Below are 23,673 nucleotides of genomic sequence, written 5' to 3'. Positions count from 1 at the left end.
ATAAATACCTACACAACACACATTGAGCATGTGAAATTCCTCATTGACGTTCGTTACGCAATGTTGATTAACAAATACGAGTATGCGAGTTCCATCCTGAGGGTCTACCGCGAACACCGAAATTCGCAAATTGCGGGCATTTTTCTCTGTCACTTTAATTACGTCCAATTGGAGTTAAACAGAAAAATGCCCGCAATTTGCGGACTTCAGTGTTCGCGGTAGACCCTTTGATTTGCGAGCGAGCTGGCAACTTTGCGCAGGGAATGCTTGGAAATGTCGCGTTCATGTGAAGTTGTGTGAACACGGCATATATATGTGACAGTGACAGGGAAAAGGTACCATTTGAGTAAAATTACCGTTTACCTAATTTCATTTGAATTATAACAAATAATATTTAGTTATAGCGTAACAAACTATCCTCGGATAGTTCAGTCAAGAAATATCGAAATGCCGGGACGTGCTTCTCTCTAGCCAGTCGTGTGTTCCAAGTTGATTGGAAGAACTTCGCTTCGCTCGCTCGTTCGACAATCAATGAATCTTTGTTTCCATTCCATTAACCCCTTGACCGCCAAATACGTCAAATACGGCTACAGCCCAAAGCCCAATGTCAACCTTCGTGCCTTCCTACAAGGTTCACGAAAACGCGCCGCTCACGCACAGGTGTGTCGTACAAAGGCGTATGTAACTCAGACAAACGGTTCGAATTTTCTTAAATGACCCGTGGCTGCAGTAATGAGAGACGCATAATTATATTTTTCTTGACAAGACTTCTACATATACGAGTTGTACGGAATGCCTACAGAACAAAATGTGTGTTGGACTAAATCCATGTTGGACGACATGCTGTTGGACGAAATACGTGTTGACGTAATACGCGTTGGACGAAATGCTGTTGGACGAAATGCATGTTGGACCAAATACGTGTTGGACGAAATGCGAATTGAAATATCATTTGGACGAACTGCGTATTGGACGTACAGCTAACAAATCTACACGGAGGGGCCCATGACGTGTATAGTTTTTGCTCTCTTTGCTAATACCTATGTTCCTTAGTTAACTTAGTTAACTACATGGGTATCATCAACCTTAAATGTAAAGTTACCTATGCCTGGATGTGCCAGAGTAATCACACGTAAAGTAATTTGATGACGAATGACGTAAATAAATGTAATATGAATTCGCCATATGCGTTCTTTTCATTGCAAATCAGCGTTGTTAGAGCCTAACGAGACCGGCTGTCCGATCAGTCCACTGATCTCGTGTGGCTTCGGCAATCAGGCGAGCGAGCAAGATCAATGAGTGCGCAGAAACCGTGCGGAAACAATAACACCGTTCCCACAGGCGCGCCCCGGCCGACCCGCGTAATCGCCCCTTTATTCCTTTTTACTTTTAATTGTTTTTGAACGAGAGGTTGGCAGTTATGCCCCCGGGCATCGCCTCGTTTGTAAACGATACGTTGTTAAAAAAACATCAAGCTTCAGTTTATCTTGTAGGTACATTATTGTTGGTACAATTGTTTTGTGTGCATTTGCAATTGTTACTACTAGAGATAATAAACCACAGACAAATACCTGTTTGATTCAAACTTTATTTTTTGGCCTATTTAAGTACGCATTGTTACGTAACTGTAACATTTTAATGAGCATAATAAATAGCATATCTATTCGATTGCAAATGATAGCTATGGTCGACTGGTAGTATTGTAACATTGTCATTATTTTATTGATTACATAGATTGCTACATTATAATAATAATAGAACGATATGAATTACAAAAACGGACAATGCCTTGCAGTTGCGGCATTAAAACCAATTAGAACATTTAATAGCTCTTGAAAATCGAAATCCCACAATCAATGTTGTTTTAAGAATTCCCTTTTCCCACAATCTACAAGAAAGCAGGAACTGAATGAATCACAAAGACTAAGCGAATCATTGGGTACGTAATCGCGAATAAACGGCAAACAGGGTGCGAATCACAGATTAAGAATATTTATACCGCCGTCGTTATGAATGTGCATGCGATATGCTAATTGTTTGCTTGCCCATAATATACAATGCGTTTACAAGTATATCGAAGGTACTTACACTAATAGGCCTGAGAATATTTTCTATTATTTTCACTAAGTAAATTTTTTCTCGAATAAAGCAGATTTTAAGCGTTCCATTATTAATGCGATCACTGGAGGTGGGTAAGCTTTACACTACGTATACACTACTATTACTCAAAAGAAAATAGGGACCACTACGAATTTTCACTATTACAGGAAAACTAATTTCATGTTTATTGAAATATGTGAAACAATAGACTACTTAGGTATTGAATTTTTATAAGCGTTGATATCAACCAAAGCCTTATTTACTGTTTAAAAAAACATGATGCTTTGGGAAAAATAGTTATTAACGATCTAACCTATCTGTCATTTAAATTTGGCAAACGAGGCACCAAACACCCCTGTTTTCACGTAACGTTCAAAATATTTAGTGGTCCCTTAACCCTTAAATGCATAATGATGTATATATGCATCGTATATTTGATGGTCCGTGGCTCAATATGCAGCTATCCAAAATCACATTTATTACTTTTATTTAATAAATGTGACGTTTACGTGTTAGATTCTGAACGCACCCATAAACTTATGATAGTTTTTTTTTCTGTAGTGTCATATTTTCAATCTTTGGCGCGTAAGTTGCTACACTGGTTGCCGCGAAATTTACAAGTTCAAAATTTATTGATAAATATTAATAAGAACTGCAAGTAAAAATTATTTCTGAAAAGGATAAAAGGTAAGTGTAATGTATATTATTAACAGGTTTGATAATAATAGTATAGTTTTCCGAAAATTTGTGTTTTATATGTGATGCGTAAATACATCACCATGCAAAATCGGTTGTATTAGAATTTACTTTGTGGTTGGTAGGTATGTAGGGGAAAATGCTATGTACAAAAGAAGTCGCCGAAAGTATTTACAATTATATTTACAGTGTTATTTACATCAACTTAGGTATATACAACAAATCAACGAATTATTAGAAATATGGGATTTCGTCTTAGGCAGATCTTGTCCGTTGCCAAGCGACGGCCGGTGGCGCATCGCGCAGGCGCGCGGACTTAGGCGCGGGTGTAGAGTGGCGAGCCGAGCAGGCCGCCACAACTTTATTGTTTCGTTCTTTGTATAGTCATTGAAAAGTTTTAGAATAATTTTCTTATAAATTGGCATCCGTGGCCTTAAAGTAAAAAGTCCCTTTAAAGTACATATAGTATAATATTAAATTTACACTAAAAGTTTCATAGTGGAATTACAATTAGGTACCTAAGGAATACACTGCGTTGGTACCGTGCAGCAAAATAGACTTCCAAACTGTCGTTTACCGGATAAAAAAGAGATGTTGAAAGCAGCAGTTCCAAGGGGAACACATGAAGAAAGGATTACGCACTTTGACGGGGTTGACTTTTCGGTGACAGCATGGAAAGATAACAAGATAGTTACGCTTTTATCTGACTACATTGGTTCCCAGCCGATGGGAAAAACTGCACGTTATGATAAAAAACAAAAACTAAGAGTGGAAATACCTTGTCCAAAAATTGTGCAAGAATATAACATGCATATGGGTGGTGTGGACCTAATGGATAGCTATTTAGGCCGCTATAGCGTCAGGGTCAAGAGCCGTAAATGGTACTTACGATTATTTTATCACGTTTTGGACTTGGCCGTAATAAATTCCTGGATCTTAATGAAGAAGAATTGCATTGCAAAGGGTGTTCCTCAGAAACAACCACCGAATCTTGGTCAATTTCGCAATGAATTAGCTGATGTCCTTTGCAATATTGGATTAACTTACGGCATCAAAAGAGGACGTCCAAGTAATGCTTGCATCGAAGAACAATTACAAGCCAAGAAACGAAAAGGTACTAGTCATCCTCTTCCAAGCGTAGATGTAAGAAAAGATGGCGTTGATCACTGGCCTATGATTGCTACTCGTCTTAGGTGCAAAATACCTAGTTGCAACGGGACAACATCTTGGTCTTGCTCAAAATGTAATGTGCCTCTTTGTTTGAACCCAAGAAATAACTGTTTTACATATTTCCATCAATAATATTATGTAGAAAACTCCAGTGAGTCTCAAACATGTTCATTATTATTAAACGGGTCACTTTGCCAAAAGTAGCTCAACCTGTTTAGGGTTTATTTCGAAAAACTTAGTCATGAGCATTCGGCCGGATTCAGATTCGCAAAGCTACATTGTTCCGTGAACGGGAAAGACATAGGTATATAATTATTAAATTTTCTGTTTGCCCAAAGGTTGACTGGTGGAGAATGCTATTTGGGGTGAAGTCTATCTGTTGTACGTTAAGTTATTTGTTTTGTGCTATAAAGATACGAGAACAAATGTAATAATAAATTGCAGATTATAATTTTACTGTTAAATATGTAATCTTTAGCGTTTAGACGTTAATGCATAGTGATATATATATGCATCAAGTCTTTTTCGGAAAAAATATATGTTTTTTTAAATACTATGATTTTTTTCTTTATTTTTCCCTCAATCTATACAACATGACACATCTATTTCAATTTATTAAAAAGTTATACAAAAAATCATGCATTTAAGGGTTAAGTGGTATCCAGATGAGACAATTTTTCACCAATCTGATGAAATTCTCCGATCGAATCAGCAGGTGCGGACACATAAATGCCAATTTTCATAGTAATTATCTATGGAATGAATTTTCCTGACTGATCAGTGATCAGTCAGTCAACTGATTTGATCAGTCATGTCTGGATACCACTTTAGTATTTTCTTTTGAGCAGTATCTTTGTAGGTAAGTAGGTACAGTTTATGTATTTTTTGGGAGATTTTAGCAATCCAAAAAATTCTTCACATAATTTTAAGGCGATATAGGTACTTATCTTTTGTAAACGACGTAAGTACTTGGTAAACGAAAAGACAAATCGCCTGATGGTAAGCGGTTACCGTCGCCCACGGACGCCCATGGACAAAACTAGAGGGGTTGTAAGTGCATTGCTGGCGTTTTAGATGGGAGTACGCTCTTTTCTTGAATGTTTGAAGATCGTATCGGCCCGGAAATATCGCTGGTGATAGTTCATTCCACAGTTTAGCTGTGAGAGGCAGGAAGTTTCTGGAGAAACGCACAGATGAGGATTTGCCAACCATCTAAGTAGGAAATGTCGCGTATAGCGATGGCGGAAAGAAGCGGAAGAGATTAATCCGAACAATTACTCGGAGAACTCATCTATTATGATCTATATGCAGAGAAAAAAAAAAACAATCTTTACATTACAGGCTTATCCCATCGAAAGCTCTCGTTAGAATAATTACAGAATAACAATCAGCGTCCATCCCAAAGGAAACGCGTGTCCTACACGCGACACCGTATCATGCACAATATAACGAACAATCTTTACAAGCAAGCTACACCTACATGAAATTTAATACAAATAGCAGTACGATGCAAATTGAAATACATTTCTGTGTAAACTTACCCCCTTTTGTTTTTGAATGGTGAACAGTTGACAGCGGAGGCCGAGTGTTGCTAGTGTAATAATCGCCACGTGAAGGGTTACCAGAGAAAATAATTGGCGCCCCGCGGACAGTTAATGTTTTGATAATGACGAGTGCGCGTGCGTAGATTTTTGTTGGATTTCGGGAGCGAGCGCTATTGTATAAATAGTTCATAAACAAATAAATAAAGTATTGTTTGCCCGGGAAGGGATACAGAAATATGAAAGTTCACCTACTTTCATGTGGCTATACCTGCATAAACTGAAAACCCCCTAATTACTTGAATATTACATGATATACAAGGTTTATATATAAAACAGATACCTACTAAATACGAAGTATTAAATTATTTGCACAACAAAAATCGTATTACTGATTAACATTTTATATGTGTCAGTCAGGAAATCTGAAACTGAGTAGGTAGGTACCTATTATTTTTAAAAATACGTAAACAATGCCTTCGTTTTTAAAACGAGTACCTAATGTATGAAATGAAATGAAATGAAAGTTTATTCACGAGAACATATGGTACAGTAGATGTTATTAAGTGTACATATTGACCCATGATATGTTCGACCTTATGGCATGTGAAAATTATATGAAACATTTCATATTCAGTCTGGCCAGATATCGTTCCCGGTAAACCAGTAAAAACGTGATTTAAAAAGTAATAAAGTTTTTTTTTGAATTTGCGTTGCCGGGATAATTGGAACCTAAATAGGGTATATTCAGATCGATTATAGGACAATTTTAAAACTCTCAACTGTGCAGTCAACACTGAAACACGAAATTATCAAATAGGGATAGTCAACTGTTTACTGTCTACACTGAAACTTGAAATGATCAAATAGGGATAGTCAACTGTGTACAATCAACACTGAAACTCGAAATTATCAAATAGGGATAGTCAACTGTTTGCTGTCTACACTGACACTTGAAATTATCAAATAGGGACAGTCAACTGTGTACAGTCAACACTGAAACTGGAAATAACAGACGCAATGATCAAATTGAAACTGCAACTCTAATTGACCGCCTTCCAATTAAGTCACCCGCCAGTTCTTGGCCTGACAAGTTAAAACACGGTAGTGCGTATTTAGGTATTTGGGTCTTGAAAAAACCTGTAACTCCTTGTTTGACAAAGGAAACCTTGAAATTATGCTGCCACAGCTTAGAGGTTTGCTTACAGCATAAAATCTCAATTATGTATAATTTCATTTACTTACTACATATTTGTAAAGTTTGTCGTTGCTTTGGATTTCACCCAAGAAAGAAACAAAGAAAATAGGCATAGTAAGCAAAATCGTAAGTAGCTGTCGTCTTGAGTAGCCGAGCGCTCGGCTAATGTTGTTGAAATATTGATTAATATTGTCGCCATGCTGGATTGCCACTCGTGTCGCTCGAGCACTTCCCCCCACCGGATCTTCCGGTTCGAAACTCCTTTCATGCCTCCATTGTTCCCCACAAGTGCCTTGAGAGCGCTTCCGAAAATATTCAAAAAGATTTTCTAAACAATGAAAAATATTTTCAGCCATAGACAATAGGAAACTTGTGTACGCTCAATTGAGCATCTGTGTTAATGTTAGTTATTTTATTCGTATTGTTAAAGAATGTGGGGTTAGTAAAATTCCATTGGGTACCCCATTGTTGTTGAAGCCGTACATTGTTGTAATCAACAAATTAATTCAACCGATCACTCCATCGATAGAAGTGTTATATAGACTGAAAAGTATCTTTTGTTTTCCGAGCCACCTGGATTATTCTTTTATGTATTTGATTTTTCGTCATTTTAGTTAGCTTCCACGTTTAGGTACAACTACTGTACTCTGTAGGTACCTACAGAGATATCTGTGTCAAGATAGGATTGAACTTATATCTCATTTTTATGTTATTGAAAGGCGCTATTTAGCATAGTATTGTTAATTTTAAATCTATATATTTGTATGCCAGCAGCAGATGACGCTCGAGCATGCTCCGATTTCTTTGTTGTAACTGGCATAAGCAAAGTTACAAATAAGTAATGCCACAAACATTAACAATAACGTTATACCACTTTAGAATAACGTGACATGTTGAAGGATTTAGGAGGATCACGCCTTTGCAGTACGATAGTTCTTTTAGCATAAGCCAGGTAGCCTTATTATTCCTAAATTAGTTCTTTGCTTAACGATTATCAAAAACGACTAAAAATGCCTGAAGCATTGCCGTTGCTAGATCTGGATCGGCTAATTGTTGGATATTAAATACATAATGTAATTTGTAAATTGAATACGCCTAATTGTGTTCCTTAAACTTCCGTATACGTATTATACGCCTCCGCTACGAAAATAATTTAGAACATGTGAGACCTAATTTGAATCCCAGGGAAGCATACCTTACTTACTCACAGTCGGCGTCGATGTGCAAAATTATACCTTACCACAGTATATAAATATTGTTAACAAGCAGTTCAATACAATTTAAGTAAAGCTTTTGATCATGGACGGCATTTTTTCAGGCCCATCTGTCGTTGCCTCGTGTCCTGTTTTTCTAACGCGTTTCTTTTTCGCCAACTCGATCGGCTTTGCTAGCGGGGGGTCGGAATTGTGTTCCAAGTACACTAACGATTGCTCGGTTTTGTTAGTTGCGCCCTTTGATTGTCCGATTGTGACGGATTTGCGAAAAGGCCATTTGAGAAAGAGGATTAGAGAAAGCGTGCGGAATGTAGGCCGATGTTTTATAAAAACGTCACGACAGACGTGACGTTATTTGGAAATAATTTTGTCAGCTTATTAACAAAATGAAATCCGATGAAATACATACATAAATGTAATTAATTATGCTATAGCCCCTTAAGTTTGTTTGGTTTGTAAAATAGGTAGGTGTAACCTACATAGGTACTATGAGAGTTTTAGGAACGTTGTCCATGCGAAAAGCATGTTCAGCAAATTAACTCTACCAGATCGATTGACTAAAAATAATTCAGTTTGTACCTACCACGGTTTTACCGGACGTGTAACGTTGTTGTTTACTTGTAAGTTAAACTTGTAATTTTTATTTAATTATTATTTATTCGGTAAGGATAAGCTTAGAATTTTACCTTTTCAATCCTTAGCTTTGCTCGCTTGCTCTACAATAACTCTACAGGTCTTGCATAACAAATATTTTTTCGAAATACAATTTAATCTAGCTAAATATGAATATCCTAGTGCTTTGTTGGTTTACCACCACAATACATAATACTTACCTATTGATAAGCGTCATATCTACAATACACATGGTGTGTCAGACATCGAAGAAGAATTATAATGATTGTGACTTTCTACCCTGCACGTGAGAAGCTTAGCCCTCTACTTTCCCAGGGCATAGCCTGTATATGTTACCAAACAAGTCCCCTGAGGTATACCTACAATGACGAATCATCTGCCTACATCTCCGTAGATTTAATTAAGTCGTTCGTGACACGTGAGGTTGAATGGGCCGCTCGTTTTGTGACGCATTGTTGGCAAGCAGTGGGAGGCTGGTTTCCGAACGCACCTGTCAACGGTGTCGCCAGAAAAAAAAGTGGACTCTACATTTTGAACTTAAAGTTTATAATGGCGCGTAGGTGTTTTATAGGTGCGTGGGTCTTTTATACAGTATCGAATGTCTCAATATGGTGCGACGAGACGGTTAAGAATTGTCGGTTTGTGACAATGGTGATAATTGATCGCTGCAGATCTCCAGATGTCGGGATATATACCATTTATAGGTTACGTGGATACAACGTTTCGCTTGTATAGTATAACAGTAAAACTCGCTGTTTTTATTGGACGAAATTTTTTATGCGTTGGACAGTTTATGCAGTTTTATTTTATTTGACCCATTTTCCAGTATAGTTGATCTAGCTAATGGTTATAAACAAGATTTGTTACTACATATACCTCTAAAGTAATTCAACAAAGTTAATACAAAGCTGCTCATACTTAAATATTGAAACGTAGCGGTAACCAACACTTTAAGGGCCAGTTGCACCAACCACAGTTAACAGACTGATCAACGTCACGCAGCAGAGATCTATGAAACTTCCCATTCAATAAAATTTAGCGAACGCTTTAACGGCTTTAAGAAAAATATCACGAATGATCACGATGGGCCAAAAATAGGCCAAATATGATCACATGATTTCTGGACGACCCCGTAGCAACTGTAACGGTGGCGCACGAACCAAGACATGCTTGATGGATTGTTTGGTCTTCACAACGTATAATTGGACAAGTTGCTTGGTGTTAGTTGGTATTCATTGTGTCGCTCCGTGGTATATTAAAAACTCCGCTCTCTGAATTTACGGCACAGCAATGTGTCAACAAAACCAAAGATTTGTAAATTCGAACGATTGAATCATAATGAACTTGTCGGCGCGTTAAGCTCCCTCCTATGCCAGCCCTCTATTAACCTGCAATCAGTACACGAATGGGTTTAGGCAAATATTTGGTTCATTATAGATGTGCAACGTGTCGAGAGCTCCCGCGGCGCGCAGCGCGCATGAGTCGAGGGGTGGCCAACTGGGCATTTGGGTAATGTGCGTGTACCATCGATGTACTACAATACCCTGTAAGTACATCGGTGGCGTGTACGCACCCCGGGCATGGTGTGTCGGTTGAAGGACTCATGTCTACTGATTCATTACGAGTATAAATTAAATATTTTGCAAAACGTGTGTTTAAGATAGGAATAACTAAGGGATTGAGCAGTTAGATCTTTTTTATTGAACCATGTTTGTTTACTATTTGATAAATCAGTTAAAACTAGGAGTGTGAATTTATTGTCTATTAATAATAAGTATTTCTAAATAAACTTGTTTATTCGTTGCTGATTGTACTCGGCTTCATCTTGTTTGTCCCTTGTTGTCCCATCTCATCTCATGTCTATGGCTTCGCTCATATAAACAATTTAGGTAGGTGCTCTATGCGTATTGAATTACCATAATTATTTATCCAGCTATGGAAAATACACTTTTTAATGACTCTGAGATACCTACGAGTAAGTTATTTCAACTTAGGTAGGAATTCATACAATTGTATTATATATTTAAGTATTTTGAAAATCTATGAGTTTACTTTTGGGCAAGAGTCACTGTCTCTCATTGGATCATAAGTAAAACAGGAAATGTGTAAAATTGTAAATCCATGTTTTTTTAATCTACTTACTATTATTACCGACACATTTGTCATGCCAACCTAAATACATATGTATTCGTCTTTCGGGAGGTCGAAATAGTAGGTATACGAGTATGACTGAAATAAAGAAGAAGAAAGAAAATAAATTTATTCAGGACGTTTATATGTAGGTAACTAGGTATATCCCTATAAAGTTCTCATTTCATCGGCTGAGTTTGATTTTCTTTATCTTGTGCTGTTTTTTTTTATCTTGTCTAAGACTACCCCTTATGTGAGAAAGGAGAGAACAGGAATTAGATTGACTCCACTAAGGATTTGATTAAGTCACATTGCCATAATTATTTACTTTTTGGTAGATACGAGTATACCATATATATTTTGGTATAATATACTGCCAAGTGGGTTTGCAAAATTATTACAACATAAAATATGAATAAAAATGTTGCATGAAACAACAGTGAGCATTTTGACAACTCGACCAATATGGCAAAGCCGAGCGCGGGTAAGCGAAACTCAGTGAACAGTTTTCAAGTGAACAAGTGACAGTGGGCGTTAAGTATTTAGTTTTATTAAACATATTGTACATTTTCTTCAAGGACTGAGAAGCATCATGTTTCGAGAGCGGTAAGTCGAGTGGCTTATAATGTAATGGCATAAAAAATAATACATATTAATTAAAAAAAAGAACTAATATAAGTCGCACTGATATCTTAATTTCGCTGACTCAACCGCACAAGCTTCTTCGTCAATTGTCTGTGTCAATGTTCTTTTTGTCTTGATTACTAATGTAGAGTGCTACTTTTTGATCTATTGACACGCACTTTACAAATCTTCTAAGCTCCCGCTTTAACCTACTGTAGAACTTGTCTCGGTACGGTAATTGCTCAAATCTAGGCAAAGCACGCGCGGCAGTCGTATTTATTTATTTACTTGGTATTTACGAAACAGTAACGAGGTCCCTCGCTTTTTAACGGTTTTCGTTCGCTCTGTTCGTTGTGTTCGCGGTGTGCGCGTGATTTTGTCGTTGGATTTGTTTGTAGTTCCCGTTTTCAGGTCGTTAGTAACTTTGAGTCTGGGAGTTCGTAAAAAAATGGCGGAAAATGCTTTTGGGTTGGTACCTTAAGTTTTTTATGTTGTTGTGGAATAGGTACATAGTTTACGGAGAGTGTGCTTTTTTTATGAAAAGTGTTTTACGTTGAAATAAAGTTTTATTATGAATACCTAGAGCGGTATTTAAACTTTATTTGAAATTATCTTGTTATCTGCGGTTTGAACAAGACCATGTCTACACATCTTGAGCGTTTTGGATAGGTAATATTCATGCGAGCGTTCTGCGTTAGAACTGTTTTTTTTTAAGTTATAATAGGTATTCTAATAGAGATGCCCCGAATAGTGGTTTTGGCCGAATACCGAATACCGAATATTCGGCCCCTCTCTCGCTCGAATACCGAATATTCGGCATGACATGCAAACATTTTGAGTCACAATTATTATGAAAACTGATCGCTAACAAAGCTCAACGTTAGATGACGTTAGCTAAGATATATTTTTGTTGAACAGCATTAATGAATAGAGTCAAACAAAACAGACTAATGATAATAATAAAATGTTTTTAAATCAACAAATGCTCAAAAAAGGGTCTTAGTATTTAACAACTTTCTAAGAACACATTCTAAATATACCTACAAAGTCCTTGGTTATTTTTATTGTGAAATTTTTCTTTTTAAGTAGGTGCAACAGATGTTCGGTATTCGGCCAAATACTAGGCAACATTCGGCCGAATACCGAATATCCGGCAAAGTGGCCGAATAGGCCGAATACCGAATACTTGCCGAATATTCGTGGCATCTCTATATTCTAAACAATACTACGTATGTATTGCTCATTGATAGATACTAGACACTCCAGACAATATTGTAAAACAAAGGGTAAGTAGGTATATGGAAGTTAAGACGAGCGCGACATCTCTCATTAGTAGGGTTTCTTCTGGGTTATCCTCATCGTTCACTGTGCGACCTCAGAACTAGTCAGAACGGGTCAGACCTCGCGATTAGTGACATTTATGCGTAATCTAAGATCACAATTATCCTGGCACGTCTGAGGCGCTGGGCTCAGAGAGCAACGGGAAGAACACGCCAGTAGGCAGTGTCAAAGTTCTGCTGAGCGCAGCACTAGCGGTTGTCAAATATTTGCGCGCTGCGACGCAACATAGCCGACGCCGCGGGCTGACGTACGTGTAGGGTGCCTACAAACTAAAATGTGTCTGAGATTTTGGATGCGAAATAGATACCTATAAAAAAAGATAAATGTACAAAAAATCAACATTATTCTTGGTGGGCCTTGGAAAATCAATTTCCTTTACTTTTTTGAGACAGCTTGGCCTGTTGATAAAAAAATATAAGAGTATTAACAAATTCAGAATGCCGTCAATAAGAAAGGATAGGTCTGCTGACTTTCTTTACACATGTCTTTTGCAGAGACTTTTTTATGTGGCTAGCGAAGTTTAGCTATGCCTAAATGCCGTGCTGCTTCAATTTGTATTGTTCCTTACGAATGGTTCTGCCTGTACGAATTGACTTTAATGTACATATCTACATTTCTAAAATTAAATTGTTTGGTTAGTGATAAAATAAGGAACAATAACAGTGAGTGCAAAATACGATTTTAGAAGCCTTTTCAAATCGCTTTTTTTTGGCGGTGCTTTTGTTATACAGACGTTAAACAAAAAATAAGCTTTTCCCGCACTGTCCTCTGTTCTCCAAGTGCATGGAGCACCTACGCTCCGCCACCAATTGGCCCAATCGTGCGTAAACACGCGCCGTGGTCTGAACCCCCACCCGGCCCGTTTCATGGCCGTCTCCTGCATCCACCTAGAGCGAATACTATACATATAAGTATCATAGGCATTCATTCTATAAAAGGTATAACATTCTTATATGTGCTGCCTGCAGGGTGATATAGGTTATTTTCCGGAAAATATAAAAAATGTCATATTGCATAGTTTGTACCTACTTATAAGGCTTTTGTAAAGTTTAGTAGTTTGTGGTAGCTGGACCATACTCGGATAGATGCATTAAAATTATAATTTTATTGTAGATAAGTATCCTTTTACATCGACCCTTTCTCCACAGGGGATCAGGATGATCTGATTAGAAAGTTCGCGGCCAAATTAAGTATAGGTACTAATGATACTAATATAATACTAATGTACTACAAAACGCATTCGATTACTAAACGTTTTGCATGAGATATAAAATACTGTATCCTAAAGAAATAGCCAGTGACTAGGTAGGAAGTAGGACCTGCACGTAAGCAAATATGCGGCTAGGTGACGTTCGCAATGTCAACTGCAGCTGCACCTACTGTTCCGATATTACTACATCAGCATTGATATTGCCGCTGTATCTGCCAATTTTTTTGATAAAATGTGTGACAGTATGCTGCTGTAGATGGCATCCAAATGTCACCTTTATGAAAATAATGAGCACTGTTTTACATAAGCATATACTGAAGTCAAAGTGAAGTAGGTAGGTTCTCTTAATTCAAAATTAGGTATGTTCAGGTTTATTAATGGCCATACCACAATTTCAATTTTCAATATATTTAGTCACCGAAATGGATTAAAGGCAAATCTTTTCAGCAGTGTTTTCAGTTTACAGTTACCAAATATGAAGGCGGTTGTAGTTACACGGATGCGGATGGGCGTGGTGCGGGGGCGTCGCCCAGTCAAGCACTCGCTAGCTTCCGAAACAAAAGAGCAAGGAAAACAAGCCATCTATACGTACGGCTACCATCAGTTTGGCATTGACATAAACGCCGTCGAGAATTTAACGTAATTTACTTTCTATACCTCTCGCTCGTACTCGCATATTAGTGCATATACGAGATGTATAGAAAGTAAATTACGTTCTCGATAGCGTAAATGTCAGTTTTGACACTGTCAGTGACTCATGGTACGGGCTCTTGAGCTTCGTGCAATATTGCCATAGTTATAAGTATGTTCACATGCATAGCGATAGTCTAGCTAGCAAATTCTGTCACGTAAACAGGCTAAGTGCGTGTCTGACAACCACAGTGTGGGTAGGGGTTTGTACTTTCATACGATAATAAAATAATAAATAAATAAAAAAGCCTTATATTTCTTACAAAAAATAAAAATTACACACTTTTAAATAAACCTATTTCTACAAAACAGTTCTACGTTCTAACATTGCTTTATACTTAATTTATAATATCTAATAATGTAAGAACCCCTCGCTACTCGAAGGTGAAGGCCTCCTCTAGTGATTTCAAAGCGTCTCTCATACGATACCGATACCGACACCAATATACATAGCTACAAACGCTATACAATCAAAAAACATACACCCGAATTGATACCCTCCTCCTTATGAGATTTGGAAGTCGGTTAAAAAGAGGGGGATATGTGAGGTACGTATCTTAACTCAATGTAATTACCTACTTTCTAGATTTTATTTCAGATACCACTTTGTGAGAACGCCTGTGCTTAGTTACAGCTTCTTAGAACTAACCAACTGCAGACGGAAGAATAGACACACTTACATATATAGTTAAACTAGTATAAGGATTTCCCGTTGACTACGGAATCCTATTATGAACGACACCGAATAGGTCCCAAATATTCCGGCGCTCCACTAATTTCAGACACAGTAGGTAGTAGTTTTTTTTAATTATTTTGATTAAGTTTACTAGTGCCTTTAATGGTTGATCATCAGACGAAGGTCAGAGTGTACACTACAATTATAATAATATAAAATATTTTTAAAACAATGAAACCAATATGAAATGATTTTAGTTTTGACACTTATTAATTATAACGGTAATACGCATAATATTAATATGTACCTACAAATATAGTGCATATAATTATATCAGTCAGTCTCGGTCCAAAAAGTACTCACGTTGACTGAAGTAGCATGACAAATACGAACTTTTCGGAGAAAACACGACAAAAAACAATTAGGTATGCACTACATCTGTAACTTTGTCTTTGTCTACAAATATTATAGGTGCGGTCCAAAATATAGTTACGGTTCTTATTTACAGATATAAACCGATAGTATAAAAAAGGAGGTACCATAGAGAAACGTGTTTCAAAATAACAATAATAGTACCTATTATAAAATGTATTGTCATTTAAAGGTATATTTTTAGGTAGGTATAAATTAACACAATTAGTCAGCATAAGTAATTTGTCAATTTCCACACGCGTATAACACATTGTCCATGAACAGATGCTCAGATATTAATAATACAATTAATAATTACATTAACGACCCAAACATTCATTAAACCAAACCAGTCTTTAAATAAACCCACAAACTATGCGTGAAAAATTACTAAAAGTGTTTACACACCGTGGCAGATAGTGTTAACTTTAACCCTGCACCCTCGTTCAACCCTATTAAAACAAATAAACCAACTTCAACTATTCTCCGCCAAACCTAAATGATCTTTATTGTTATGGCAGTACAGCTCAACTCGGCTGCATATGTAAGTTAGTAATTTATGAAGCATTCACGGGTTACGTAAAGGAGGGGTTTTGGCTGGGCGTAGTTGGAAGGCGGGGCTTCTCAGTCCAGTCGCGCTTCGTTCCTTAGTCGGGAGCGAGCGGCCCGCGATGCCGCACCATGACACCTCCGCACAGCTTCGCGATCCGGGACCTGCTGCCCGAAGCCTCGTCCCGGTCCCCTTCGCCCTCCGATACGGAGCTAGATGTCACCGGCACGGAAACACCGCCTCCTAGCTCTTCAACGAACGAGAAGCGAAACGAAAAGCCGGCCTACAGTTACAATGCACTCATAATGATGGCAATACGAAGCAGTCCAGAAAAAAGACTCACACTAAATGGAATTTACGAGTATATAATGAAGAACTTCCCCTATTACAAAGAAAACAAACAAGGTTGGCAGAATTCCATAAGACATAATTTAAGTTTGAATAAATGTTTTGTTAAAGTGCCGAGGCACTACGACGATCCCGGTAAAGGGAACTATTGGATGTTGGACCCGTCTTCGGATGATGTCTTTATCGGAGGAACCACTGGAAAACTAAGAAGACGGTCTACGGCCGCATCTAGGTCAAGACTAGCTGCATTTAAAAGAGGAGCAATGTTGCATCCCATGTTCGGGAATCCTTATGCGTCGCTGGTGGGGCTGTACCCTCCTTTGTTGTCTGTGTACGGTCGGTACGCTTTACCGAGCCCTTTACTGAGGCTTCCGCCACCTCCGCCTAGTCCATATCACCAACTCTACAGACGAATCCAAGGATTGGCTTCAGGTAATCCTCCTGACGATCCAGACCCTCAACTAGTGAAGCACAGCTGATAGAGCCTTGGAGAGATACCCTCATGCTATCTCTAGCAACGGCACAGGACTGATGTGGTGGATTCAAACTGTGATAGGTGTACAGTAAAGGAAGTGTCGCTATTTATTATTAAAGTAAGATTATATTTAACGAATTTAAATTAATGTTAAGAGGCTTGATTAAGTTATGGGCGCAATAAATGTTTGAGCAGAATGCTTATACTTGTGTTTAATTAGAATATTCCTATTGGTTTTGTGATACATGGATGGCACAACATTTTAATTTATTTCCTATTAGGCTTTTAGTACCTTTTTAATATCATTTTATTTTGTTGTTATGGAATTTTATTCAAACACAATTCAATTAAAGTATAAAATAACAAATATTAAAAAGTAATATAATTACTTACCTACCTTAATTATTATAATTAATTAATTAATTATACAGTAATTTACAAACATAAAAACTAAATCTAAAAATTAACAACACATAAGGGGCCCACTGATTAATAATCCGCCGGACGGTATCGGCCTGTCAGTTAGAACAAAAAATGTCAGTTCCGAACAACTGACAGGCCGATACCGTCCGGCGGACTGTTAATCAGTGGGCCCCTTTATACTCGTACTATGGTCGACAGGTATTTTTTAATGTTATTTTGAAGTTAGTTATTTTAATAAGATCTTGAGACTTGAAGAGGTGTTTAGTAAATATAAGTACGAAATCGTGAACAGATTTACTAAACACCTCCACCTCCACAGTAGCGATAATTATAGTCTCCAGCTACATATTCTGTTCTTTTTCTAGGCCTAAGAGGCCATTTAAACGGTTGCAGTTTCTTTTTGAATTTCGTTATACCTGTTAAGTTTTAATTTTATTTCATTAGCCTGATTTAGGTAGGTATATGTAAATCTAAGCAAGTAGGTAGTATGCTTAAGAAGCTATGCATCTTATTCTTTTTACAGATTGTATACAATTACAAACGTAAGAGTTAAATATTCTTGTACCTGTTGCTTGCATCTGGAGATCAATAAACGGAATATTAGATTCTGCCCGCGGCTTCGACTGCTTGGAATGATGATAATTGAGAAAAACTCTCCTATGTCATTTCCCGGCCGTCAAGCTATCTTCATACCACATTCATAATACTCGTATTACTAGCTTTTGCCCGCGACGTCGTCTGTGTGGAATTAGTAATTTGGGTAGTTTATTTTTTATCCGATCTGCTTTTATTGATTCCTTACACAAACTTCCTTATTTGCGAGACAACTATAATGCCTGGATAAAGTGTGATTGGAATCATACAATTATCAGGCGATGCATCAATTATCTCACTTCCACCCCGCGTTTCACCCTCTCAAGGAATGAATTCCGAGATAAAACCTAAGCTACGTCCTTCTCTAGGACACTGTATAAGCGGATGTCCTTTTTATTGGGATAAGGTGGTCTAATTTACATAAACCACTGGTAGAAACTGGAAAACTTAGTCGTTTTGTTTGCCAAAACAGATAGATACTTTAGATGGATAAACAATTTATTCATTTCCACAAACATGGTACCTAATTACAAAGAGAGATTTATTAAACATTGGCATGAAGACAAGGGAGTTTCAGCCTTTTTCTTTTTGTACGTTTAAAAGGTGTACCTAGTCGATATTGGTTTTAAAATACCTAGTTGGTATTTTTTGTATGGGAACGAAAACGGTATTTTTTCGTTCTTTGTTAATTTTTGCATTTCTAATTGGGCAATCTAATAATACGAAATCGTTACCTAAAAACACCTCCGAGTCCTACATTTCGAGTATAACGGCTCGATTCGGGAAATGAATTAGAGATTAACTAGATACGATATAGTAAAGATATGTGCCGTTCCACGGAAAAAGGTACCTTATGGCGGCTGGCGCCGCGATTCGGGAAATGAATTAGAAATTCACTAGATACGATATAGTAAAGATATTATCTTTACTATATCGTATCTAGTTAATGTCTAATTCATTTCCCGAATCGCGCCGTAAAATAATTCGATAAATATCTGTGCCTGGGAACCCGTAAAATGGCCGCTCGATCGATCGTGACGTTCTAGGTTGGTGCCTCAGAGCAGTTGGAGCATATTTTTTATATTATTAAGATAAATAGTTTAGAAGATATCGAAAAGATAAATTTTGAAAGAATGGTACTTTACTTTAATATTACCTGAAATGGTAGTTTATATATACTACAGGAAAACGTATAAAAAATCAAGGACGAGTCGATCTTACACAACAATATTCATACTTTGTAAAATATTGTGTGATACATTTACTGTACCGACGGTACAGTGTACCCCGTACGGTACGAAATCCTTTGGGTGCGAGTCCGACTGGTACTTGGTTGGTTTTGTTTTTATCTAGGTACATTTAAGGTACGAAACCCTAATACGATTTTAACGTACTTAGTTTTTCACCTCAAATATGGCCAGTTGGACTATGTATAATTTGCTATAAGATATATTAAAATAATAGCAGCTCAATACTCGTATACTCTCTTACCTAAAATATTCCAGATAATCCACGCAATCCAGATCTTCATAATTGATTGAATATCATCATAAAGGTCAGCAGGTACTTAGCAAGTTTTCAAAATAAATGGCATTCATAAGTATTCATAATTTAAGAAATGATTAACAATGGGTACACCTAAATAAAATGGAAACTTATTTAAATTGAATGGCTTCCTACAATAGCTGTTAAGCAGTGTATAATACTTTATATTTAGCGGTTTGTTCCATCTTTTCGGTTATTAGTATTACGCAAATATGCAGTAGGTACAATCACGATGTTTACTTTTGTTTCTTACTTATATAATACAATGCACAAGTTGGAATGGCATACATGCATTTACAAACAACTATTCGTTTGATCGGGCCCACGTACCAAGGAATATTCTATTTTTAACTCAAAGTATATTTCGCTACCATTTCGTGTTGTAGTAAAAATGTTCAAATTAATTTAATTTTGGTGTTTTTAGACATTGTTAAGCGGGTCGTAAAAATGTAACATGTAGTAAATATTGAATCATTAGCGCTTGTTATAACTGCGAGGGCGTCCAAACATTTATTGTAAGTATTTACGGACCGGAGCGCGCATAAAGAGAGCGTTTTAGCGCTGCCATGTGTGAGACGAGACTGTCCCTCGCTATGACAGCCAAGTAAAAAAGTAAACCACTTTCTTTCTTTGAAGAATATTGTTTTTGCATGATTATTCGGTTACGATTATATAACATTGAAAGAAAGTTAGGTATATTAAGATATTTGTTGTACAATGGGGAAAACAAGGAGGGGCACACCCGAGCTAGGAAAAAGTAGAATCTTGAGCGTTGCGAGGGTTTCAATGGAATATGGTTAAAACAAAATTTGCTACAACAGGGAAATACTAGCTTTAAGACATTACTAGTCGTATCCAAATTGATAATATTATGTATTTAACAATTACCTATAACATTCTAAATAATAACTTAAAAAAAGAGATCCTAAGAGACAAAGATAAAGATAAGATAAAGATAAAAGATAGTTTATTCAAGTAGGCATAATTACAATGCGCTTATGAACGTCAAATAAGCTAGGTAGACCGGCTCCAACCCTACACCTCTGCCCCGAGAAGATTTAAATCCCCCCTCAATTGGAGGAGGGTATCCCATTATGGGACCGGCAACAAACTCGGCGGGACACATCTTTTCAAAAATAATTACATCTTATAATTAACATGCATTACGAGAAAATAAGGAAAAAAAATACAATTTAAATTACTATAGAATTCATGCAATTATACACATAAGGTGTAATAGAAATTTGATTTAGAAAATATACATATGTACATGGAATCATACAAATTCGTAGCTCTTTCAGAAAACATATCAAATTCTTACAAAAGGAAAAGAAAATAAAGTTATTAAACGAAATGGGAAAACATATTATATAAATCTGATTGATTATTATGAATTACCAACATATAATATTTGATGTGCTTTCCTGCTTACCTGAGCTGTGTCACCTATAACTCTATACATAATACAATGTTTTTAATTGCTACTACTTTTTATTAGGGTTCCGTAGCCAAATGGCAAAAAACGGAACCCTTATAGATTCGTCATGTCTGTCTGTCTGTCTGTCTGGTCTGTCCGTCTGTCTGTCCGTCCGTATGTTACAGCCACTTTTCTCCGAAACTATAAGAACTATACTGTTGAAACTTGGTAAGTAGATGTATTCTGTGAACCGCATTAAGATTTTCACACAAAAATAGAAAAAAAAAACAATAAATTTTTGGGGTTCCCCATACTTCGAACTGAAACTCAAATTTTTTTTTTCATCAAACCCATACGTGTGGGGTATCTATGGATAGGTCTTCAAAAATGATATTGAGGTTTCTAATATCATTTTTTTCTAAACTGAATAGTTTGCGCGAGAGACACTTCCAAAGTGGTAAAATGTGTGTCCCCCCCCCTGTAACTTCTAAAATAAGAGAATGATAAAACTAAAAAAAATATATGATGTACATTACCATGTAAACTTCCACCGAAAATTGGTTTGAACGAGATCTAGCAAGTAGTTTTTTTTTAATACGTCATAAATCGCCTAAATACGGAACCCTTCATGGGCGAGTCCGACTCGCACTTGGCCGCTTTTAGTTTCTGGTTTGGACCATGCATGTTTGTCTGTCAAGTAGTCCTCGACTCTGTAATAAGCTTTTAACATCAATGACTTTTTTAAGTAATTCTTAAGAGCTGGAAAGGGTAATCTTAAAGCATCCTCAGGTAACTTGTTATAAAAAAGCGGCCAAGTGCGAGTCGGACTCGCCCATGAAGGGTTCCGTATTTAGGCGATTTATGACGTATTAAAAAAAACTACTTGCTAGATCTCGTTCAAACCAATTTTCGGTGGAAGTTTACATGGTAATGTACATCATATATTTTTTTTAGTTTTATCATTCTCTTATTTTAGAAGTTAGGGGGGGGGGGACACACATTTTACCACTTTGGAAGTGTCTCTCGCGCAAACTATTCAGTTTAGAAAAAAATGATATTAGAAACCTCAATATCATTTTTGAAGACCTATCCATAGATACCCCACACGTATGGGTTTGATGAAAAAAAAATTTTTGAGTTTCAGTTCGAAGTATGGGGAACCCCAAAAATTTATTGTTTTTTTCTATTTTTGTGTGAAAATCTTAATGCAGTTCACAGAATACATCTACTTACCAAGTTTCAACAGTATAGTTCTTATAGTTTCGGAGAAAAGTGGCTGTGACATACGGACGGACAGACAGACGGACAGACGGACAGACGGACAGACGGACAGACAGACAGACATGACGAATCTATAAGGGTTCCGTTTTTTGCCATTTGGCTACGGAACCCTAAAAATGAATGCATTGCCCAACGAATGACTTTTGTACTTTACGGACACGAAACTTTCTGATAGCAAGCTTATTTTTATTTCTAGTGTTAAAGTTATGGACATCAGAATTCTTAGTGAAGGAGTCTAGATTCTTAATAACATAAATAATACTATCATATATGTATTGGGAAGCTACAGTTAAAATATTAATTTCTTTGAAAAGTTCTCTTAATGATTCACGCGCTCTTAAGTTATATATAGAACGAATGGCTCTCTTTTGTAAGACAAATATAGTCTGTATGTCAGCTGCTTTGCCCCAAACCAGAATACCATATGACATTACACTATGAAAATAACTATAATAAACAAGGCGAGCTGTTTCAACATTAGCCAATTGTCTAATTCTCCTCACGGCGTAAGCGGCTGAACTTAATTTGTTAGCTAGTGTTTCGATATGAGGACTCCATTGTAGATTTTTGTCCAATGTTAAACCAAGAAACAGAGCTTTATCTACCATCTCTAAGCATTCATTATTCAAAAGTATTTTAGTATCGACTGGTTTAACATTCGGCAAAGAAAATCTAATACATTTGATTTTCTTAGCATTAAGAAGCAAATTGTTCATAGTAAACCAGTTAAGTACATTAACGAGTGTGCTGTTAATTACACTGTAATCGGTAGATTTCCGATCAACCTTAAAAAGTAATGATGTGTCATCGGCAAAAAGAACTATTTCACAAAGATTTTCTACTATACATGGCAAATCATTTATATAAACCAAAAACAGGAATGGACCCAAAATAGAACCTTGTGGCACTCCTAATTGGCCTACAGCTCCGCTAGACTGGGTTTTGTTTACGACAACTGTTTGTGTTTAGGGCATTTTCTGACAGACCATAGTGTTCTAATTTCAAAATGAGCGTTCCATGATCCACAAACTGAGGAAACCACTCAAAATTAGCATTAAATTACATTGCCACTCTAAAATCCTACTTTGCTATCAGTTTTTGAGGGATAAATGGCCTTTCGGCACTGGTGTGGTGAAAAGTACCTTATGTAGATATCGTACAAATATTTATTTATATGCATATACATGTTTTGTTTATACATAGTTACCTATATACACTATTATACTATTATACACCTAACAAACAGATGAGTACAAACCAAAAGATGACTGAAACTAAGTACCTACCTATAGGTTTAGACAACAAAATGTGTCAATATTGTTTTTAAGTAATACATAGGTACTGTGTACTTGTTTAATTAATAACGTAAATTTTGAAAATAAATGTCAAATCAGTCCTGTAACTGT

General features: G+C 36.7%; 1 protein-coding gene across 1 annotated transcript; it reads left to right on the top strand.

Annotated features, from left to right (window-relative positions):
• Window positions 1–16,211: 16,211 nt before the first annotated feature.
• LOC134648027 (fork head domain transcription factor slp2-like) lies at window positions 16,212–17,210 on the top strand. The gene has a single exon (XM_063502461.1). It carries the CDS (start codon window positions 16,316–16,318, stop codon window positions 17,009–17,011), a length of 696 nt encoding a protein of 231 aa, XP_063358531.1. The 5' UTR covers window positions 16,212–16,315; the 3' UTR covers window positions 17,012–17,210.
• The last annotated feature ends 6,463 nt before the right edge of the window (window positions 17,211–23,673 follow it).

The sequence above is a fragment of the Cydia amplana genome, chromosome 1 (assembly GCF_948474715.1).
Source record: "Cydia amplana chromosome 1, ilCydAmpl1.1, whole genome shotgun sequence".
Taxonomy (NCBI): Eukaryota; Metazoa; Arthropoda; class Insecta; order Lepidoptera; family Tortricidae; genus Cydia; species Cydia amplana.
Note: the sequence above shows the minus strand (reverse complement) of the source record. Positions and strands in the feature narration are given on the sequence as shown.

What these genes read in the sequence shown, in the direction of transcription:
- LOC134648027 (XM_063502461.1), top strand. Translation starts at nt 16,316, where the DNA reads ATGACACCTCCGCACAGCTTCGCGATCCGGGACCTGCTGCCCGAAGCC.